The 20913-nt window shown below is 59.0% G+C and overlaps 1 protein-coding gene across 1 annotated transcript in view; it reads right to left on the bottom strand.

Moving 5' to 3' along the window:
- The window catches only part of LOC101630090 (protein VAC14 homolog), a 31192-nt gene that overhangs the window by 2365 nt on the left and 7914 nt on the right, over positions 1–20913 (bottom strand). The window contains exon 2 of the mRNA XM_004690196.2: positions 5–179. Within this exon, the coding sequence (XP_004690253.2) occupies positions 5–179 (175 nt within the window). The remainder of the gene's footprint in view (positions 1–4; positions 180–20913) is intronic.

Genomic DNA, 20913 nt, shown 5'->3' with positions numbered 1-20913 from the left:
GTACCAGAGTCCTCAGGTCCTTGAGCTGGCTCCTGAGCTGGAAGAGCTCGGAGGAGGTGAGCAGGATGGTGTTGAGGGTGTGCACCATGGTGGAGGCGAACTTGAGGTCCTCCTCTCGCAGCAGGATGTCGGCCATCGAGTGGAAGATGTTCTCGGCGTTCAGCAGGAGGCACAGCTGCCTGGAAGACCGGGGAACGGGGGTCACGGCCCGGGTCCGGGGCCTCTGGTATTCAGTCAGGGGCCCTATCCTGGTGGGCAGCCCTGAGGGAAGCTGCTCTCTCTTGGGGCTGCAGCTGGACCCGCTTCTGAGGCCTAAGGGAGACCCAGGCCCCCACCAATGTGCAATCCAGAGCCCCAGGGCCTTGGCCCCAGGCCAAAAAAAAGGAATTCCTGACATACAGTATGACTCTGGGTACTCAAGCCCTCACAAGAGCCCTGAGTTATCATCCAGATTCCCCACTTTTCACCACCATGTGGCCCCCCAATTCCAAGCTGCCTGCCCCTTCCTGGTTTTATTTTCAGATGGAGCTTATCTTCATGGGACAGGTAATGCACACTGGCCATGTGGGTGTGAGGCCCCACATGGGAACGCTCGTCAAGGCTTGTTTGTGCTGTGTGGTTGCACCCCTGCCCAGAGCTGCCTGCAGGTAGAGGGCTCAGGTACAGGTGGGCCAGAGAACCCTCCTGGCAGCATGGAGTGTCACCTTTGTTGCTCAGACGATGAAACTCCAGCAAAGCGGCTTGACGAGGCCCCAAGATTAGGTGGGTGCACATTGCCTTCCGACTTTTCTCTGCAGGCGGTCACGAGGGGGTGAGGTTTGGGCTTGTTAGCAAGGTGTCTGCATCTTATAAAATGATGAAAGGGGACCTCCCTGTGATGCAACAAGTTAAAGCGCAGCACTATGAAGTGATCCTCAGCCACTCAGCGCGAGGTCCATCCCTGGCCAGGGAGCTGACCCACATGACATGGCAGACCTCTCCTGTCCCACTCACTGCTCACCTCAGCAGTGTGTCTCAATAGATCTGCCTGTTCTGCTCCCCGCTCCATCTCTGGCAAATCCTCCCATTCCTCACCTCCCCCACCACCACCTCTGGCCTGTACCCAGTTCTTGTATGCATAAATAAATATGTATGCTTTTTTTTTTTAAAGATTTATTTATTTATGTGTACAGCACTGGGGTACAGGCCAGAGGTGCAGGGGCAGTGAGAGGGTTCACCAGATAGAGAGCAGGGAGCAGAACAGGCAGATCAACGAAGTACACTGCTGAGGGGAGCAGCGGGCGGGTCAGGAGAGGTCTGCCGCGCCATGTGGTCACCTCCAGGGCAGGCAGGAATTGAACTCATGCGGAAGTGCCTTTAGCTTCCTGGTATAGTGCTTTAACCCGCTGCGACACCAGGGAGGGCCATAAATATGTATGCTTTTTAAAAGATAAAATGGTGAACAGGGAACATAGAGAATGAACAGCAGTTGCCAGGGTCCCTGAGCCAAGGTGACATTAACAGTGACAGGCTCATAGGAAGCCTGTTGACACCCCAGCGTGCCACCGTGCCTACAGGGGCTGGGCCTCGAGGGACAGGGTCTGCAGGACTTCCTGCAGGAGGTCTGCAAACCAGGAAGGAAGCTGGCAGGGCCTCACACAAGCAGGCCAGTAGGGGGAGTGGGGAGCACCCCACCCTCTCCAGCTAGGGGGGAAGCTGTCTGCCCAGCTCCTAGTCTCTGCTCCCAGGAAGCACCCACAGATTAGGCCTATGACATGTGGGGACAAGGGGTCTGAGGTCTCAAGTTCTCATGGGCTGAACGATTGGAGTCACATTTCAAGCCAACGTGCCCGAGTCACGTCCCCCCTCGGTCACTGACCTTGCCCTCCAGTCCGCACTATCAGGGTCTGGTTTCCTGCTTCCCTGGGATACCAGCAGGCCTGAGAAGCTTCTTCCCCACCCCCAGCCCCAGAGAAACCCCAGAGCCTTTGGTAACTGGAGAGGCCAAACCACCAAGTGCAAGCAGTGGGCAGCGGCCTCCAGCCCAGCCCAGCAGCCTCCAGCCCAGCCCAGCAGCCTCCAGCCCAGCCCAGCAGCCTCCAGCCCAGCCCAGTGGGAAAGGCAGACTTGGGGAGGGGGGGGGAGGCAGGAAATCAGCAGACAGCACCAAACTAAGCTGCAGGGGTGAGGGGCGGGATCGCAGAGGGCTCTGCCAGGGCCAGGGGGTGCTCTGCTCCTCAGACAGGGGTGAACATGAGAGGCCGTATAACCCACGTCTGGGTGACAGTTTCACCTCTTAATCAGGGGCCACACTTAACCTACAAAGGGCTCCTCAAAGGGTTGCCACCAAGAACAATGACGAGTGTCGTGAGGTGTACAGTATGTGTCACTGGGGCGCTGCCAGGCCCACCAGCTCTCAGGGGGCGGAGGGCCCCCCTCTAGATCAGTGCCTCCAGGTGCAGCTCCCGAACCCCCAGGGAAGTTGGGGTGAGACAGCTGTGGCCTGGGGGTGGCCCTGCCTGCTGCCCCACAGACATTGTAAACCGCAAGGCACCCCGCCTGGCTGCCCCTCGACTTGGATCCCCCCAGCCTCCCCCAACTCAGGAAATGGCCTCACTGTCCAGTCAGTACCCCCCTCTCAGAGACAGACAGCACTTCCTCTTGCTCCCAGCCACCCCACTCCCCACCCCCCACCACCAGATGAGCCCTGTCTCCAGGGCCGTGGGATAGAAATGTTCCAGAAGGGCAGGCCGGGGAGGAAGGGAGCCTCTGACAAATGGTCACACACGCCCGTAGCCTGCAGCTGCTGCCGTCTCCATGACAGAGGAGACAGCAGAGCGCTGCCAGGCAGCAGCCGCTCCGGGACCACCGGCCAGCAGGGACCCGCAGCAGCAGAGGGGTGGTGCTCTCTAGTGAGGACGCTGGGGAGGGTGCAGAAGGCCCGCAAAGGCGGTCAGTGGGGCGCGGCAGGCACCGTGGCCTCCAGCGCACTAAGACGCCCGGGACGCTGGCGATGGTGCCCGAGGGTAGAGGAGGCACAGTTATCTGGAAACAGCCTTCCCCTTCGCGAGTGGCCCGGCTTTCTGGTTGCCCTACCTCACAGCTGCCTGTCCTCTAACGTGGTGATGGCGCTGCTCTGCTTACTGTCTCATCAGTGGTTCCAGGTCCAGCTCCCGAACCCCTCAGGGAAGTTGGGGTGAGACAGCTGTGGCCTGGGGGTGGCCCTGCCTGCTGCCCAATAGACATTTCAAATTGCAGGGCACCCCACATGGCTGCCCCTCCACTTGGATCCCCCCAGCCTCCCCCAGCTCAGGAAATGGCCTCACTGTCCAGTCAGTATCCCCAGCCCAAACCATGGTGTCCCATCAACCACGAGGGCTGTCTGTCCTCCAAGCGATTCCAAGCGGGTCCTGCTTAATCTCTCACCCCTAAAATTCATCCTCCACCTATCAACTGGGGCAATCCTTAAAAGGTGCTAATTGGAGCCTGGCACTCCCAGCAGCTTCCTGCAGGAGCTAAGTAAAGTCCAGCCCTCACCAGTGTCCTAAGCTCACACTTTCAGGGAGTCGGGCCCTTTGCAGCTCCGTGCCGGGGTTTCCTCTGACGCAGGACATGCCGGCCCTAGAGCTCTTCTGCTCCTGACCCTGCCAGGCTGCCGGCCTGCAGCCTGGCCTGTGCTGTCCCAGCCCGGGAAGCTTGGTGGTCGTTCTTCCCACCATGGAGGTCTCAACTCCAGGCCCAGGTCTTCTGGGAGGCCCCTCCCAAGTGCGCCCCTCCTCACACTGTTGCTAGCTAAGGCAAGTGTCTTCCAGGTCTGTCTCACTCCTGGAATCATCTGGTAATGGGCTCGTTTCCGGGACCCCTGTCTCTCCTACTAGGCCAGGAGCCGCCCAGGGCAGGACCCTGTCCGTGACTCTTGTCTCACTCAGACCAAGGAAGCCTGGCATTCGTAATGCTCCATAATCACAGGTGAGCCCTACTTCGTGGGGGGCCACCGATGCACATCTCCAGCAAAGGTTTCTTGGGCAGGTTGGGGGACATTCCTGTGTCCTGCTTGCTCCAGCTCACCCCCGTGCTGGTCTGGGCAGGCCCCTGCTCGCCCTGCATACCCCATCCGCAGGGAGCAGTTACATTCTCACCTCATCATCCAGGGCCTGGCTGCCCTGCCCTGGGGAACCAGCGCCAAGCGCCAGAGTGAGGCCCCACAGAGCGCAGCTGCAGGGAGCACACGCCACCCCTAGTCTTCAAGTCTCTCCTGCTCTGGTTGTACCACGAGTTCTGCCTCCGTGAGGTTTGTCTCCCCGGTCCCTGGGGGCTGCCGGGTGCAGAGACTGCTCTGGGTGACCCCCACTCCCAGGTCCCAGAGGAGGGATTCTACTAAAGGAGCTGGGTTCCTGGGGACGGGGAGGCAGAGATGCGGGGGCACTTCACCCAGCCACCCTGCCACCCTGTGGCCTGTGGAAACAACTCCCTCCCAGGTGCTGGCTGTGAAGTCTCCAGAAGGCAGGAACAATAAAGGAGCAGCAGGCCCCCCCAGCCCACCAAACCCCCCCCCCAGTCTTTCCCTCCCACCAGGCAACAGGAATCCACAGGGGGGAGGGGCCTGTCCTGGGCATTCGGGGGCCCCCGGTAGTGAGTCTGTGCCCGGCAGCAGGGCCACCTCTTAGGACACCCAAATAGCAGGAAGGTGGAGATAGGGAAAAACAGGGGTTCGCATTTCACTTCAAGCCCAGTCCAGAGCACAACCGACAAGGTGACCTCAGCGTCTCTGTGGGCCACGTGGGCCGCGTGGGCCACGGGTTCCTCCTGCAACATCTGGCCTGGTCCCCACACAGCCCTGGGCAGGGAGGCCCTCCATCACCCCAGGCAGAGACGGCCCACAGCTGACCGTGGGAGAGGAAGAAGGGAAGTTCCAGACCTCGGGACTTCAGTTTCCAGAGTCCAAGTTGCTCCTCACATGGCCTCCTCAGTGCCCGTTGTGAGCGGGCTTCGTGGGCTGGGCTGCCCCACCCGTGGGGCCAGCAGATGGCTGCCTCGCAGGGCTGCTGTGTCATTGCCTCTTGCTGAGTCCCGGCCCGGCTTGAGCTGCCTGCCTGGCTCTCAAGCGTAGCATCAATAATGGAACACAGCTTGCAAGCATTACACATTTGCCCATATTTTTGAGTACCCATATGAACGTGTTACTCATCAGGAGACGATGGCTAGGAAAATGCTTGCGGACAGGCAGAGAGGAGGGATAGGGGCTGGAGGGTCCTGAAAGAGGTCTGGCAAAGCAGGGGGAACCCCCGGAGACAAGCTTGAGGTCCCCCTCTTAGGGCTGGAGAAAGTCAAGGTCCACACATGTGTGCCTGAGGAGGCCTCTGGCATGGAGTTTGGGGGCCCTTGCCCCTCGACACTGGCGTTCCCACTGACAGGGTTTTGTTCTTCCTCTTCTAGCCCCTTCTGCCAACCCCCTGGACAGCTGTTCCTCTATTTCCAGGTCTGGGTTCCTAATTGGAAGGGAACACTTCTCTGCCACACAGCAGGAGCTCTTAAGAAAGTGACCACCATGGGCTCCTTGGGGCCCGAGAAAGAACCTCGGAGGAGAGGAGGCTGCCTCACGTGTGGAGATGCTCTTCCCCTGGGCGGCCTCACAAGGCCGAGGTCTTGCCAGAACCCAGGGGAGGCTCACTGGAGCAGAGCCCTCCCGGAAGAGCCTCATGCCCATGGGCCACTGTCCTTCCACACTAGCAGTGGCCAAGCATCCGCCGTGCACCAGGCTCTGGCCCCAAACTCAGGGGGCTGCAGTGGGAGGGGCTCTCTGGAGCCCCAGCCTGGCACCACCCACAGCCCCTGCTTCCGGGGACACACAGACTGCACATCTGCTGGCCCGTGGGTGACCCCGGCCTGGCTGGCGAGGCCTGTGACTGGGACACAGCAGCCGCCCACCGCAGGAGGAGGAGCGGGCAGGTGCCCAGGGCGGGTCTTCGGTCTGCAGGGCTGGGCAGGGCCAGGCGCTGCTCCCCGGCACCTGCAGCCACAGCCCCAGGCGGCCAGGCCCAGCCTTTGCTGGGGGGACAAGACCTGGCAGTGGCTCTAGTGCCGCCCTGGCCCAGTGGAGAGGGGGCCCGAGGGGCTCTCCAAGGCTCTCCAGGGCACCAGGAGAGGTGGGGGGGCTGCTTCTGTACCAGATGCCTCCCCACCTGCGGTTCATCTTTGCTGGCAAAAGGACACGAGGGGTGGGGGTCAGGGCTGAGGAGGCCCGGCTTATAGTGGGGCAGGGGGCGCCCACCCAAGGAGCCTGGGGCTGAGCCCGAGGTGGCACGGGTGGGAGGTCAGGAGGGTGGGGGCTGCCTGGGCTCATCCCCAGGCCCAGAACCCGCCTGAGAGTGAACCCTGGAGGGCAGCAACCAGCTTCTTAGGGAGCTGCATTCCGGCTCCCTGCCTGCGGTGCTCTGGGGGCCAGGACCCCCTGGTGGGTTCAGGAAGATGTAAGACTCTTCCCCACGACCCCACTCCCTACAGCCACCAAACAAGGACCAGCAGAGCTGCCACAGCCAGAGCAGCCCTCCACGGCTGTCTGGTTCCTCCCGGCCCTGGGCCATGTGCGCTGGGAGCTCCTGCAGCTCCCGCTGGGCCTCTCCCCCAGCTCTTGTCGCCGAGAGGCCACGCTGACCCTGGCGCCTGTCTGTCCCCGCCCATCAGCCAGAACCCGGCGCTGAGGGCTGGCTGGGGAGGGAGCGCCAGCTTCCCCCTCTCCCAGGCCTGGCCCACCACTACCCAACAGGCAGGTGGTGAGGGGTCGAGGGGAGTCGGAGGGGAGTGCAGGCTGGAGCCCTCATCTCCTGCAGTTCTAGACTGTCCTCAGGAAGAACAGCTGGTCTGGGTCCATGGGGAGGGGCTCTGGATCCGCTGGGAGTGGGAAGAGATACCAGTGTTGAGAGACAGCGGTGGGGCGCGCCCTCCTCCCGCCTGGCTGTCCAGTCCCTTCCTGCTTTGGTCCCGCTGGCCACAGTCCCGCAGGCCCTGGATGGACCAAGAACACAGAACCAGCCTCAGGGCCATGCTTCAGGCTGGGTCTTCTCTGTCCCTCTCTGTGTTATCAGCGGGACCAGATCCTCCCGCCCACACAATCTGGGAACCGACCTGTGTGTGCCACCCCACAGGCAGCCCTGCAGCGCATTTCATTTGTCACGCCCAGGTGGGCTGGGCCCAGGGAAGGGCCTCACCCGATACAGAAAGGTCTGTCCTAAAAGCTCCCAGAGCCCCCCCAACCCTGTGACCCACTGGGTCCTTCCTGCCACTACGTGGCCTCAGGGCTACCTGGCACCTTCAGTCTCCCACCCAGTCAGACCAGTCCCACTGGGCGCGTGCACCCTGCCTGTGTGCTCAGGCCTTTGGTTGTGGGGTGCCCTGGGGAGGGACTAGTGCCAACTGTGAGCTCAGTGGGGGCTCTGCAGGGTCACCGAGCAGGCAGCCCTGGCTCAAGCTCTCTCTTAGGGAGAAACTAGACCCATCGCAGGGCAGGAGACCCAGGCCTTGAACATGGGCATCAGGGCTGTGCCAGGAAGCAGCGGGCAACGAGAGAAGAGGCGTCTTGAGCAGGCGTTCTGACGCCAAGTCCTCTCCCTTGCCTGGGTGCTCCAGCTCAGGGTCCTCCCCTTCGTCTTCTGGCTGGGGCTCCTCCCTTCATCTCCAACCCAGCTGCTGCTCTGGCCTCCTGAGCACGCCAAGACTGTGCAGCAAGGGACAGGCCTTTCTTCCTGTCCTTTGGTGCTAAATGGTGTCTTGGGTTCCTCAGCATCCCTGGGGCAGCGGACCTGGGTGCATTCCTGGGCACTGCTAGGAGTCTCAGAGCCAATAAATCTGAGTGTGACCTCACAGCAACGTCAGCCTCTAACCCAGAGGCCAGAGCCAGGCCCAGTGGAAAAGGGCTCCACCTCACCCAGCCCCTGCCACGGCTGGGATCCTTTAGGAATTTAAAGAGAGAGCGCACAGGGCTGAGCAAGGAGTGGCCTTGCCGCCTATGTCCAGAGAGCTCCGGAGCCTCACTGCATCCGCCCCTGGCCGCCCCCTCGCTCCTCTTTCCTTCCAGCTCTCTGCTGCCCAAGTATGAAAATTGTAAATCTGTTTTATTTATTTCCATCAGTCCTCGGCAATGTGCCCCTCAGGGCAGAGGCAGCCATGGTAACCCTGCCAACTCAGCCCTTAAGAATCCATCGTGTTTAATGCAGTCGGTGTGTCTGATACACTTAAAAGTTTCTGATGGGGGAGGGCAGTAGCAGGGTGGGAGGAGACGCCAAGACTTGTTCTTTGGGTCTGGCTGGGAGCTGGTGGGAATGAGGGAGAAAGGGCCCTTTTGTCCACTTAGCTTCCTGTCCCTCTGCTTAAGAGAAGACTTCTAGGGTCACAGACCCCAAACCCGCTGGGCACAGGGGTTCGGAGCCTGGGCTGGTTTACCTCAAGACTTCCAGGTGGATGGAAGTATCCAGAATATCTCAGGGTCACATGGAGCCTGCCTGCCTCAACCCCCGTGTGGAGCAGGCCCCTCACCCAAATTTGGGGTTTGGGGACCAAATTGGCAGGGAAGCAGATCCTGGGGAGGCTTCTACTGCCAGTGGGGTCAGGAGGCCCTTCTTGCTACATGAAGGGCACTGTCTGCTCCCCAGAACAGAGGTTATTTTCGCACCCACAGCCTGCTTGGCCTCATTTTCCGTAAGCTCCTTGCCACCTGCTCAAGACAGTGCCCACTGTCCACTCAGACTCCTTTCTAGACCCCTGGGGCCTTCTCTCTGGCTGTCTACATCCCCAACTCCAGAGGGCCTTTCAGCCCCTGCCAGTGCCCCAAGATCACATCCTCACACTATGTGCCCCCCCCACCCTGCTGAGCGCCATCTGTGGGCCACTAGCTGAGCCTCTTGTCACCCTAGAACCCCAGAGCCCAAGGCAGAGTCCCAAAGCCCACCGGGGCTATGTCCCCAGGGGCATCAGGGAGAGGGACAGTGGCTGAACACGCAAGAAACAGCAGAAGGGACAAGGTGGTGGGTCATGCTTTGAAGGAATCTTTTGAAGCTTGAATCTAAAACACAGGCTCCAAGGCCTTGGAAGCCCCATGGATTTTGAGCCAGAGAAGGGATTTTGTGACGTTTCTGCTTGAAGCACTGCCCCAGAATTTCCAGGGAGGGGCCTCTGAGGGGACCCAACAGGCATTTGATGTCCGGATGAGGTTCCGGGTCATGTAGCAGAAAAGACGCTGCACCAGGTACCTCATATGCAGAAGCCCCAGAACTTGGCTGATCAGTGGGGTTGGCAGGGGTGACCCCGTGCTGGAGGCTCTGAAGCCCAGATAAGCAGGTTAAGGCCTCAGGACTGAGGTGTTCAGGGCTGGACGGAAAAGCAGACAAGGCCAAGAAGCTGAGAGGGCAAAAGGAGCCATCACCCCCTGCTCTCAGGTCCTTCGTAGGGAAACCCAGGGCCTGTGACAGTTTATCTTTGAAACTCAGAGCAAGTGAAAGCCGCAGGGAAGGCACTAAAGAGAACCCTGCTGTTTCCATGACAATCAACTGCTGGAAAGGCTGACACACACCCACACCGGAGAACTCTGAGCTGCAGCTCCTGTGGTGGGGATTTCCTTCGAGCAGAATCGCCATTTCCCTCCTTGGGATGGCCAGACTGACATTTGTCTGTGGTTGCTCTACACTGAGCAGCTTCAGGGATCTAAGTCTTTGTAATACGAGACAGTGTGACTTCAGAGAATGAAGGTGAGGCCTGGCCACACCCCGTCTGGTCAGCCTGACCCAGCACCTGAGCTCACAGCTGCTGCCCAGGTACTTCAGTGGGCACAGGGGCTCAGACCTGCATTTTCTGGAACATGCTTTGCATGCACCTTGGCAACAGATACAAGGCCTTCTGATGGGCCAGAGCCTGAATTTTTCCAGAACCTTCCAGTGGGTCCCAGCCTTTGGTGGATCTGTAAACTGGCTCCTTCACACTGGGTGTCACCTACTTCTGTGGGTGACAGGCCCACACTGGCCACATAGCACACCTGGCTGGGATCATCTGACTCATGCCTACACTTCATTCTTCCCACTTGGCTGATGGTTATCTCCAAGGGGATGGCAGGGGCAGAATCCAGAAGCTGTGCCCACAGCTTGCAGCCAGGACCCAAACTCAAACCCAGGGGCATCTACGGGATGACTCCATGAGGCTTCACACCAGAAGCAGAAGTGGCTTCTGGTGAGGAAGCAAATCCTTGGTGAGGGTCCCAGGCCAGCTACTGCCTGAGGTCGGGGAGGTGACACTGATAGAATGGCTGCTAGCCCAGTGACACTAGCAGGACACAGCATCCCCAGCTCCACGCCTGGGAGTCCCAGGGTGACCATCAGAGCCACCGACAGAACCTTTCTCCCATCTGAAGCTCCAGAATCTCCCCACCACCTTCCCAAGCACGGTTTCCGCCCAGGCGGGGCTCAGACTCCCGGCAGAACTGGACCCCCTGTGAAGAGGCTCCATGCTCCCCTAAGGCTGACTCCCAGTCCAGTGAGCTGTGTCCTGGCCCAGCCTCCCTGGCCCCCAAGCCCTGCCAACTCCCAGCCAGCCTCACAGATAGAGGAAGAAGCTGAAGCCGAGGGTCGTCTGTGGGCGTATCAAGTCCATGAGGAGAATTCATGTTCCATTCTGCCAAACAGCCCCACACCACGTCACCTATGGAGGACGCAGACCTGTCCTCTGGTCCAGCCCCTCTCTCCACCCACCTGAGGATTCCTACAGCTCCAATGCCCAGGATGGAGGCACCCCCATACCTGTGGCCTCCCATAGGGTTGCCTGAGGTAGAGTCTGCTTGGGCACCAGATAAGGCCACTTCTGCACCTCTGACGATTTCCCAATCAAGCTAACCGGTGGCCTGAAGAATAAGACCCGTAAGTAACAGAAGCACCAGGATCTAGGGGGTGCTGTCCAGGGGCGGCCATTTGTTTCCCAGGAGCTGCCTTAGCATGCAGACCTTGGGCTGAGGCCACATCTCTCAGCAGGGAGCCATCAGTCCCTATCACACAAGTGCCCTTGCCCACCAGAAATGTCACAATAACCCTACAGCAGGAGACCCCTCACCAAGAGACCCCTGATCCTGGCTGTTCATGGGAGTCACCGGGAGACTCAGGACCGCAGGCCGTGCCCAGTCCACCCCGTCTCAACTCCCACAGCCAGGACTGAAAACTGCAGCCCAGAGCTGCTATGCCCAGAGCCCTGGTGGAGCCTCTAGGCGGAAATGGGGCTGTCCCTGCAGTCCCGGAGGGTGAGCTACAGAGCTGTGCTCAGGCCAGGCTGCTTCCCTCCCTGGGGCCCTATCAAGTCTCATCCAGTCCTGCCCGCTGCCACCCTCCCCTCAGTCCCGCTCCTCAGGTGCTCAGGGAGGGACCTCAACCTGCCTCGGGCACACAGTTCTCCAGCCTTTCTGGCTACCTTTGGTTTCCACAGAAGATAACTGTCTCTGATTCTGGAGACAATTTTCGTCAGGGAGTTTTATGTAATTCCATGACCAGGACCACTCTGTACAAGGACCTGCTTAGAGGGCCTGAGATAAGGGCTGGAAGCAGCCTGGCAGTGAGCGGGTGACAAGACACAGATGCCAGAGCGGCCTCACTGCCCAGGCTCCTAAGAATGGTGAAAAGGTCAGGTCAGAGTAGATGGGCTGGGGGAGAGGGGGAGCAGCGGGGGCCCCCACAGGAGTGGTGCCAATGAGGGCACAGAGGGACCCCTTGTGCCACAGGGAAGGGGCCCCTCTTCTTTACACCCCTCCACCCCTGCAGGAGGCTGAAACACTTCCTTTCATGAGAGTTCATTTTCTGGGCATCCGAAGATGCATGAAACGGGCTTTCCAACTCAACGCTCCTTTCCAGGCCAGGAAACCTTCACGGGGCCCAAGGCGACCTGGAAGTCTCTCTGGGGCAGAGTCCTGCAGGGGCCTGAGGGGCCCCTGGTCTCGCTTACAGAGATGAGGGGCCTGTCCTCATCTGCTGCACCGCCTCCCCAGCAGACCAGACAGCCACTTCCACGGAAGGGGTCTGTGTGGCTGGGGTTCAGCACATGGCTGTGGGCCTGGGGAGCGAGGGAGAGCAGCCTGAGCCCTGGCTGTGGCCAGAGGCTGGAGACAAGCCCTGGACTTCAGGGCCGAGGGGGCAGCATAGCTCTGAGCCTGAATTCGGTGCTGGAGACCACATCCAGCACCCACAGCATCCCTGGCTGTGACTTACAAATGCAAATGCAGTTTGGGAAGGAAATTCTGAATCTGGGAACAGAGGCTACTTCAGGGGAAGGAGGTGGCTGTGAAGGGCCTTCACATTTCTACTATTCTGTGCTCCTTCAACTTCTGTTTTGGCGTAAGTGGCACTTTTCACAGGGAATGAGGAGGCATTTTGCACGGTCCACCTTCGGGGGCGTGCTGGGGGGCATGCTGGGCTGCCCGTGGAGCTCATGCAGGGGAGCAGGGGGAGCAGGGGAGCAGTGGGGAGCAGGGCTCTGGCAGCCCAGAGGGCGGGGCTTCCGGCTGCGCGTGGGGCTGCAGAGTTCCAGATCTGACAATGGAAACATGCATCTTACAAATGAGAGGATCAACAGCCGGGAAACGATATTTTTAGCTGCTGCGGCTCTTTGCTTCAAAGGCGTAGGCCTCATCTAGAACCAGGCGGCCTCCTCCAGAGTCTGCCTGTTTGGGGTGATTAGCATAATACGAGCACAGAGCAGGCCAAGCGCTGCTCAGGCAGGGCGCTACTCCAGGGAGGCTGAGCGCAGGAGGGCATCCTCTCAATGGAGGCGCAGCCCGTGTTCCCCCAGAGTGGGGGCCTCCTCTCTCAGGGCGGGGTGTCGGGGCGCCCCCCACGCAGAGAGGTGAGCATCCCTCTCGCTGGGCGGGGCAGGCCCCTGGCTGCTGCTCCTGAAGCCAGTCTGCCTCATGCAGACACCTCCAAGGCCGGGCCCAGAGGGTCTCGGGCTGCTTTCTGGGTGGCCGTTGAGGGTGGGGCAGGGCGAGGTCAAGGCCAAGGACGAGGGAGCCTGGGAGCCGCCAGCAGTGGAGGCACAATCACAGCAGGTCGGCTGCCAGGGGGGCCCTCGGGGGGCCTGCCCGGGGCTCTGAGAGCAGTGACCCCCGCCAGGCGTCGCCTCTGCCCGCCCGCCCGCCCCTCAGCCCCACACGGGTCCAGGCCCATGGTCCTGCTCCCTTCCTGACCGGTCTCTGTGGCCTGGCCCCTCTCCCGGTGTCCTGCAGGGCCTGGGGGCTGTGTGTGATGGCCCAGCAGCCCGTGGTCGGCCCAGGGGGACCGAGCATCTGAAGAGAGGCTGGAACTTTTCTCAAACACCACAAAAATGAAATGAAAGCTGCGGCCTTCCAAGAGCTGTAATTACAGATACTCATCTCAGCAGCCGAGTGGGACAGACATCAGCGGGCAGCTGCTGGGTCACACCAGCCCAGGGCCCGTGGGGGAGAGTGACCTTGGGCTGCGGGGGGTGGGGCTGGGGGCGCAAAGGCTGCTCCTGTTGCTATTTCAGGCACCACAGGCAGAAGGGGGAGCAGAGGCCTGGGGGCAGAGACAAGAAGGGCCTGTGGATTCCCCATGGGCCCCTCCCCTCAGGGTTCCCCAGACAGGAAGATTACAAGTCTTCCTGTGGAGGGTCAGGGGACGGGAAATACTCACAGACGGGGTGCACAGCTGAAAAGCTGAGAAACCAGTGACCCTGCTACTGGGGGGGAGGGGGGGCGGGGGAGAAGCAGAAGGAATTGGTCTGGGGCGGCTGCCCAGGCTTCAACAGCAGGAAGGAAGTGAGGTAACTCCAGGAACCTGCCAGCTGTTAGGGCCAGGGGCTACGGACAGATGTAGGTGGGGTGCTCCTGCAGGAAAGGGGCTCAAAGGAGGCAGGCCTTCCCCTGTCAGGGAAGGAGGGGTTCAGTGCACGTGGGAGGAAGGAAAAAGCTGACTCTGCCCTGGAGAAATAAATGGAGGGCTAAGACAAGCGGGCTGCATTCCCAGGCATCTGGAATTAACTGGCTGGAGGCTGCCCTGTAGAGCCAAACAAGTCAGGGCAGGGACGTCTGCAGCGGAGGTTTTAAATTTAGTCCAGACTATCTGCTCAAACTGCTGGTCCCTTCTAGAATGAAGTAGCCAAGCCATCCCTCATCCAGCTTCCTGAGCCACTCACTGGCCTGTGGTGCTTTCTGGTAGGGGAAGGAGCCTGCGGCCACGGCCACGGCTGCTGCAGGGGATGAAGCAGCAAGCGGCCCCTTCGGCCCAAACACCCCTTGCCTTCCAGTCACCAGAGTCCTGGGAGCACAGAGGTGCTGGGGCAGGTGTGGCCTCCGCTCCCAAGCCCTCCTTGGCTGAGGCACTCTTAGGGCTCAAGGCTTATGCACCGCCCCCCCTCCCCCAAGGCTCCAGGGTGGCCACGTCTCTGCCCTCTGCCGTTGGTTTCTCCTCCCAGGGACTGTGCACACACACAGCCAGTGGAGAGAGTTCTGGACCCGCTCGGGCCACAGTGGGTAGGAGGCAGCCAGACCCCTGGTCCCCGTGCTTCTCAGCAAACCATTTACGATGTGGGAGACACCTTCCCCTCCCTGCCCTGCCCCCCAGCCCTCCTCCTGGATCTTTAGGGCTCAGCTTAGATAGCATTTCTTTCTAGAAGCTTTCCTGGACTCCTCCATCAGGCTGGGCATGCCCCCACCGCCACCCCCTGTGCTTTGACAGAGCATCTCAGAAGGCTGAGTCGTGTCTGTGACTGTCCCTGGGAGGGCAGCCATCTGCTCTGCCCAAAGCGGTGGCCCTGCCTATGGGACCAGGACAGGTCAGCTTGATGACAAAGGGCATTTCCTGGCCCTCTCTGGGCCGGCACGGCAGGAGCCCAAGGCGGGGGGCGCAGCGGGGATCTGCCTGCTTATCTATCCTCATGGGGTGGGCCCACGTGCCTGCTCCCTGCAGCTCCGTCCTCAGATGCAGAGGGCTCCTGCCTGGCCTGACAGCTGTGGCCTCATTTCCAGGGTTTTACCCAGGCTCCTTATTTTTACCCACTTGCTAGTTTTCATCCTAACACACAGGGGATGGTAGGTGGGGGAGGTGTGGACAAGTGTCTGAACGAGGAATGGGTGCAGCGGGGCTTAGAGGAGTCGAGCAGCAGGAAGAGAAGGGGCCAAGAGGGACGGGGTGGGGCGAGGAGGGCCAAATTGATTTTTTTTTTAATTTAAAAAAAGAAACAAACAAACCAATCCCGAACCCCACCCCCTCGATTTTCCTCAGTAAGCATTTTCAGCAAGGTCACAAATGCACTGGCTCTATAGATTTTTGGCTCCACACCGCATTTCAGGCAGCCTTTAAAAGCCAGTTCTTGGCGTCGCTTCAGCTGAGCCTGAGGAAAGGGAAAACTAGGGCACTTTCATGCTCTGAGAAAACATCGGATCCAGGTCACTGCTTCCTGGCTCTGCAGGAGCCGTGGGGCACCCTCCTTCCCACAAGCCTGAACCTGAGTGCCCCCCGCCCCCGCCCTGGGTTCCCTGCCAAGCATGAATCACAGCACTGGGGCCCAGGTCCGAGTCACTTGTCACCTGTTGGCCTGTGTCGCTAGACTGCCACCTTGGTGAAGACACGCTCGTCCCCGGGCAGGCGCCCGGGCTTGCTCAGGGCCACATTCTAGCATTCTAGGCAGTCCCTGTGGAGGGCAAAGCTATGCTCTTCCCCCAGCCAGGTAGCCAGACTCTTCCTCCCCAGCCCCCTCCTGTCAGCCCTGGTGCCCTGTCTCTGGACGGAGACCGCCAAACTCAGGAAACATTTTCTGGAAAAATCCAAGTCTGGGCTTTCAGCTGTGTGAAGCAGCTGAGCTGATCCTAAGGTGCCTCAGGCCGCTGGGCACTGATCCAGACTGGCCTCTTCAGTTTTGGCCCTAGGCTACCACCTGGGGGCAGGTGTGTGGGGAGAGGTTCTGGTGAGCCTGTTGAGAGGGGCTGGGCTGCCCCCCCAACCCCACACATGAATGCAAAGCAGACAACTCCTGCCTCTGGCAAGGGGCACATGGGAGGCAGCCATGGAGAAGGGCTCAGTGGGGGGTGGGGGGGTGCTGATTCCTCAGAAACTTCCCATTGCCACCCAGACCCACAGTGGGTTCGGGTCTCTCTCTGCCTCTCTCTCTCACACACACACCATGCTCCTCTTGTCCTCCTTCCTGGAGGGGCTGGAGGATTTGGTTGCTGGGACAGCAGTGGGGTGTCCCTCCAGCTGCCACCATGATGAGTCTGCAGTGGGGTCTGCTTCGCACGGACACTGGTTGGGTCAGCCTCCCCAGCACCCTGGCCCTCAGATTGCGGCTCCAGAACCACAATCAACTGTTCCCCCCTAGCATCTGAGGACTATCAGGGCACAGGGCTCTCCAGTCACAGTGATGGGCCCAGTGAGACAAGTGCTGAGCTACTGCTGAAGGCTGGGGGAGCGAGGGACGGGCAAGAGCCAGGCTTTGGGGGGCATCTGCCCATCAGACAGGGCCTGCCCAGGAAGGAGGCTGGCCACGGAGGTGCTATGGCAGGCTTTTTTCAGTTTTAGTGACTCCATCCTTGTCCTTGACCACACTACCTTTATTTGTTTCAACAGGAGGTGAGAACTGGCTTTCTGTCAGGTATAATCAGAGGCAGAATAGAGCAGGGTCCAGGTAGGGAGCAGAGGACTGGAGTCAAGTCTAGGGTCACTCAGTGGATTTCTCTGCTACTCTTCTGCAGAAATAAGTAACAGTGTACCCCCGAACATCTGCTTTCCACAGGAGCTGTGGGAGCAGTAGGGGGGTGCCACATGGGAGGGGCCCAGGGACAGGCAAGGGGGTGCCCAGGTGAGGCCCAGCTCTGTAACTATGGCCACCTGCCTCCTCTATGTGGCAGAAGAGGCGATGCTGCTTATTGCAAAGACGGTCCCGAGTGCCTAATACTGCAGTTTCCAGCTGCAAGAGTCCCCTGAGCCCTCCCCTGGGCTGCCATTCACCGCCCCCCTGCCCCGAGGATCATCAGGGGCGGGAGATGATCACCCTCTTCACTCGCCATGGATGCTGGCTACTCAGGAGGGCAGCCGTGCGGCAAGCCCTGTGGCCCTCGGCCCCCGCCGCACCCCCTTCTGGGAAGAGCAGGCCCTTTGCTCTGGACTGCCGCGTTCCCCTACCGTGCAGGGGGTCTGTGACTCCACTGCTGTGAGCCCATCGGAGCTTCCCCAGAGCGTGACCCGCAGGGCCGTGTGATGGCCACATGACGGGGAGGCCGGGTCTCTGCCACTTGAAGAGACCAAACAACAAGGCTGAGCACACACAACTGGGAGAGGACAGGGGGCGCCGCCGGGAAACACCGAGTTCCTGCACCGGCTGCCTTCGGCCTTGGTCTGGCTGCATAATCTAGTTTGCCTCTCGCATATTTTGGTGCCTCTGACCAGGCTCCTGCCACCTGCCACCCAAGGAGTGCTGACCTCCTTAGTTAGGTTAGGGGGACCCAACTCCAGGCTGCAGGCCAATGGAGCCAAAGGCCCTTGGATTCTGTCGGTGCTGGTGGGAAGAGGGGAGGTAACAATCTGTTGCTACACAGGAGGCGCAGGCTGAACTAGGTGGCCCCCAAGGTCCTGTCCAGAGTTAGGAGATTCTGCTTTGGGGGTTTAGGTGGATTGTACTGGGTGTCTAGCTCCCTGGGGACACTTAACAAACATCAGTCAGAAACAGGCAGCTTTGTGGTTAGTGCTCGTGAGCTAATTCTCATGAGCTCCTAATCCCCTGAAAGAGCACCACAGAATAGTTTAAAAAAAAAAAATGCTAACTGTGAAGAAAAACTGATCACCTGGACTACTTTAAAAATAAAGAACATCTGTTGGTCGGAAGGCGCTGGAAAGGGAGCAGTGCGGTGTGTCACGGAGCAGAGGAGATAACGACATGTCTGGGGAAGGCTAGAGGCTGCACTGTCCAAAGGCCAGTCAGTCTCCTCAGTCTTCAGGGATAATGCAAGTCAAACCACAAGGTGGTAGCCCTCCACCCCACTACCCGCTCCCCCCATGTCAGAACGGAGACGGAGAGAATCAAAGACGTGGCTGCTGCAGGTGTCAGCAGTTAGAACACTCAGGCCACCCTCAGGAACTGAAATCAACACAGGGAGCTTGGGTGAAGCATGCAGTCTCTCAGCAATTCCCCGCTCTCTTCCTAAGAGAAATATGCACCTCTTCACCAGAAGACGTGGGAAAAGGGGTTCATGGCAGCTTTATGCACCATAGTGCCAAACTGAAAACAACCTAAATGCCTATCAGTGGTAAAACAGGTCAGGGCCCTCACAGGTGGTGCAGGGGTCAAAGCACAGCACTATGAAGTTAGCCACGGCCACTTCAGCATGAGTTCGATCCCTGCCCCAGAGGTGACCCACATGGTGCAGCAGACTTCTCCTGTCTTGCCCACTGCTCCCCTCAGCAGTGTATTTCAGTAGGTCTGCCTGTTCTGCTCCCCACTCTGTCTCTGGTGAAACCTCTCACCCCCTGCACCTCTGGCCTGTACCCCAGTTCTGTATGCATAAATAAAGTAATTAAAAAAAAAAAAAGAAACGAGTCAGAACATTCTACAGCAATGTGAGCGGCTACATCTAACACAGATGACTCTCACAAAATAAGGTGGAGTAACAGGAGCCAGACTTTGTAAAAGAGAATAAATGTATGATCCCATTTATATCAAGTTCAAAGCTGGGAAAAATGGGCCTGCAGTGTTAGAAGTCAGGACAGTGGCTACTCTGAGGAAGAGAGAAGGGACAGTTGGCAGGAGGTGACCTGAAAGTGTCACCTGAGCACTGAAGATGTCCTTGATTTCTGTGCTTCTGACAAGGGGGTAGAAAGCAAGAATTAGTTGAACTGTAGTATGCTTAGGATATGCGCTGTTTAATAGTCAGCTGTGCAGTCACTTAAAATTTACATTTAAAAAGGCATTGTGAGAATCAAGGTATTGAGGGAGGTAAGGCTGCCTGCCACCTGACTCTATCTGGGCGAGGAACCAGACAGGTGAGGGACTCTGAAGCAAAAAAGGATGACAGGTTGAAGAAAGAAAGGGGCTTCTCTAAGAGGCAGGAAAATCAAGTCATAACTTCTCGGAACGTAGCAGAACTTGCGAGACGTGTTGTCTGAAGCAACGTGAAGGGCTGGGTGGGAGCCCTCAGCCTGCTGGACTATTCTTACTGACAGGGAGGGAGTGGATGTGCAGGTGGCAGGTCTGGGACAGAGCAGAGGGCCCACCCAAGGCCGCAGGCCTACTGATGACAAAGCTGGGGGTGGAATGAGACACAGGTGTCACTGTCAACCTAAAGAAGCAGTTCCCTGGGGAGCAGCCTGGAGGCTCAGATGGCCCCAAGCTGAGGGGAGGGGCCATGTGTGAGAGCTGGGCATGTGGCGCAATAATGCTGGGGGCCACGGCCTGTGGCACCCTTGCAGTAAGAAAACAATTCCATTTATATGATCGGCGGGGCTTGGGACGAGGCTCAGGACAGACAGTACAGGCCCATGAGAACTAACCACTCTGCATCTCCCTGGTGGCGCAGGGGCTCAGTCTTGCACTATCAAGCTTTCACCAGCCACTGTGACATGAGTTTGATCCCCAGGCAGGGAGGTGACCCACACGGCGCAGCAGGCCTCTCCTGTCTCACCTGCTACCCTAGCAGCGTATTTCAGTAGATCTGCCTGTTCTGCTCACCACTCTGTCTCTGGTGAATCCTCTCACTGCCCGCACCTCTGGCTTATACCCCAGTTCTTCTATGCATAAATAAGTCTTAAAACAAAACCAACCAACCACCTTGGAGAAACAAAATGAGTAATGACTCTGCAGCACTGTTGAGAGGTATCTCGGCTCAGTTCCGGAACAGGAGGCCAGCACAGCTGATCAGGCCACGGCAACCAACCAGAAGGAAACCCGAAGACTCCAGGAGGAAGGAGATGGTGAGACTCAGCCTCTTCAGCAAGAGTTAAAAGGGAGCTTTAGACCAAGAAAGACATTCACTGTCCAAGTGCCGGGCAGATCCAATGAGATTATGTCATGGAAACAAAGACCGGAAATATCCCAGGATAATGGATGGGCCAGAGTCTACAGAGGCTGGGGGTGGGGGGCTGAAAACGAAGACCAGGAAGGACACAAGATTTATTCAGCAGTTCGCACTGCCTGAGAGGTGGCAGCCAGCAGGATGAGAGTCCCAGAAGAGGAGAAGGAGGCCACCTTAGGACAGGTCTCTGTGGGGAATTTCTGTGGGCCTAATGGCCCATGCTGGGAGCAAGGGGGATGCCACAGGAGAGTAGTTTCTTGCCAGTGAGGGCTGAGGAAAAGCACATTCCAGACAGGAAATCGGGCACTTTTCCCAAGTAGCCTCTAACACCCAGACTGGAAGACAACCAAACGCGTCAGCTCTGGGGTGCCTGGAGGACTCCCCCCAATACCACAGGTCCTACCCCAATACTAGGGCTGGGTGGGTGGGACCACATGCCAGGCCCTGGCACTACGGGGGCATTTAAGAAACGAGGCAACAGCCGCAGACCCAAAGCCCACACTCTCCTGGGAATGGACCTGCAAACTTCAAAGTAAGCTTCCATACCCACTTCAAATCCCAAGAGCTTCTTGGGTGGGCCGCAGCAGCCTGGCTCAGACAGCATTCTGCCCTCATGGACTGTACCCTACTTCACATGGGCCTATGCTCACTGTCTGAAGCAGAATTCAGTTCCCAGGTTGCCCTGGCCAGGCCCCTCTGAGGCTCAACCATCATGTGGGCTCAGAGCCGGGAACTCCTTTCTGGGAGGAAGGAGCAGCTGGTCTGGGCAGCCTTTCACAAATTACATGTGATGGAAGCCCTTCTGGGTGTTTTCTGAAGACGAGGTGGTGTGTGTGTGCGTGTCTGTGCAATCTTCATGGCTACCCTAAAAGAAGCAACTTATAGGGAGAGAGAGG

This window comes from Condylura cristata, unplaced genomic scaffold (genome assembly GCF_000260355.1).
Source record: "Condylura cristata isolate star-nosed mole 26May11 unplaced genomic scaffold, ConCri1.0 scaffold00028, whole genome shotgun sequence".
Classification (NCBI taxonomy): domain Eukaryota; kingdom Metazoa; phylum Chordata; class Mammalia; order Eulipotyphla; family Talpidae; genus Condylura; species Condylura cristata.
This window is presented reverse-complemented; position numbering and strand designations above follow the sequence as displayed.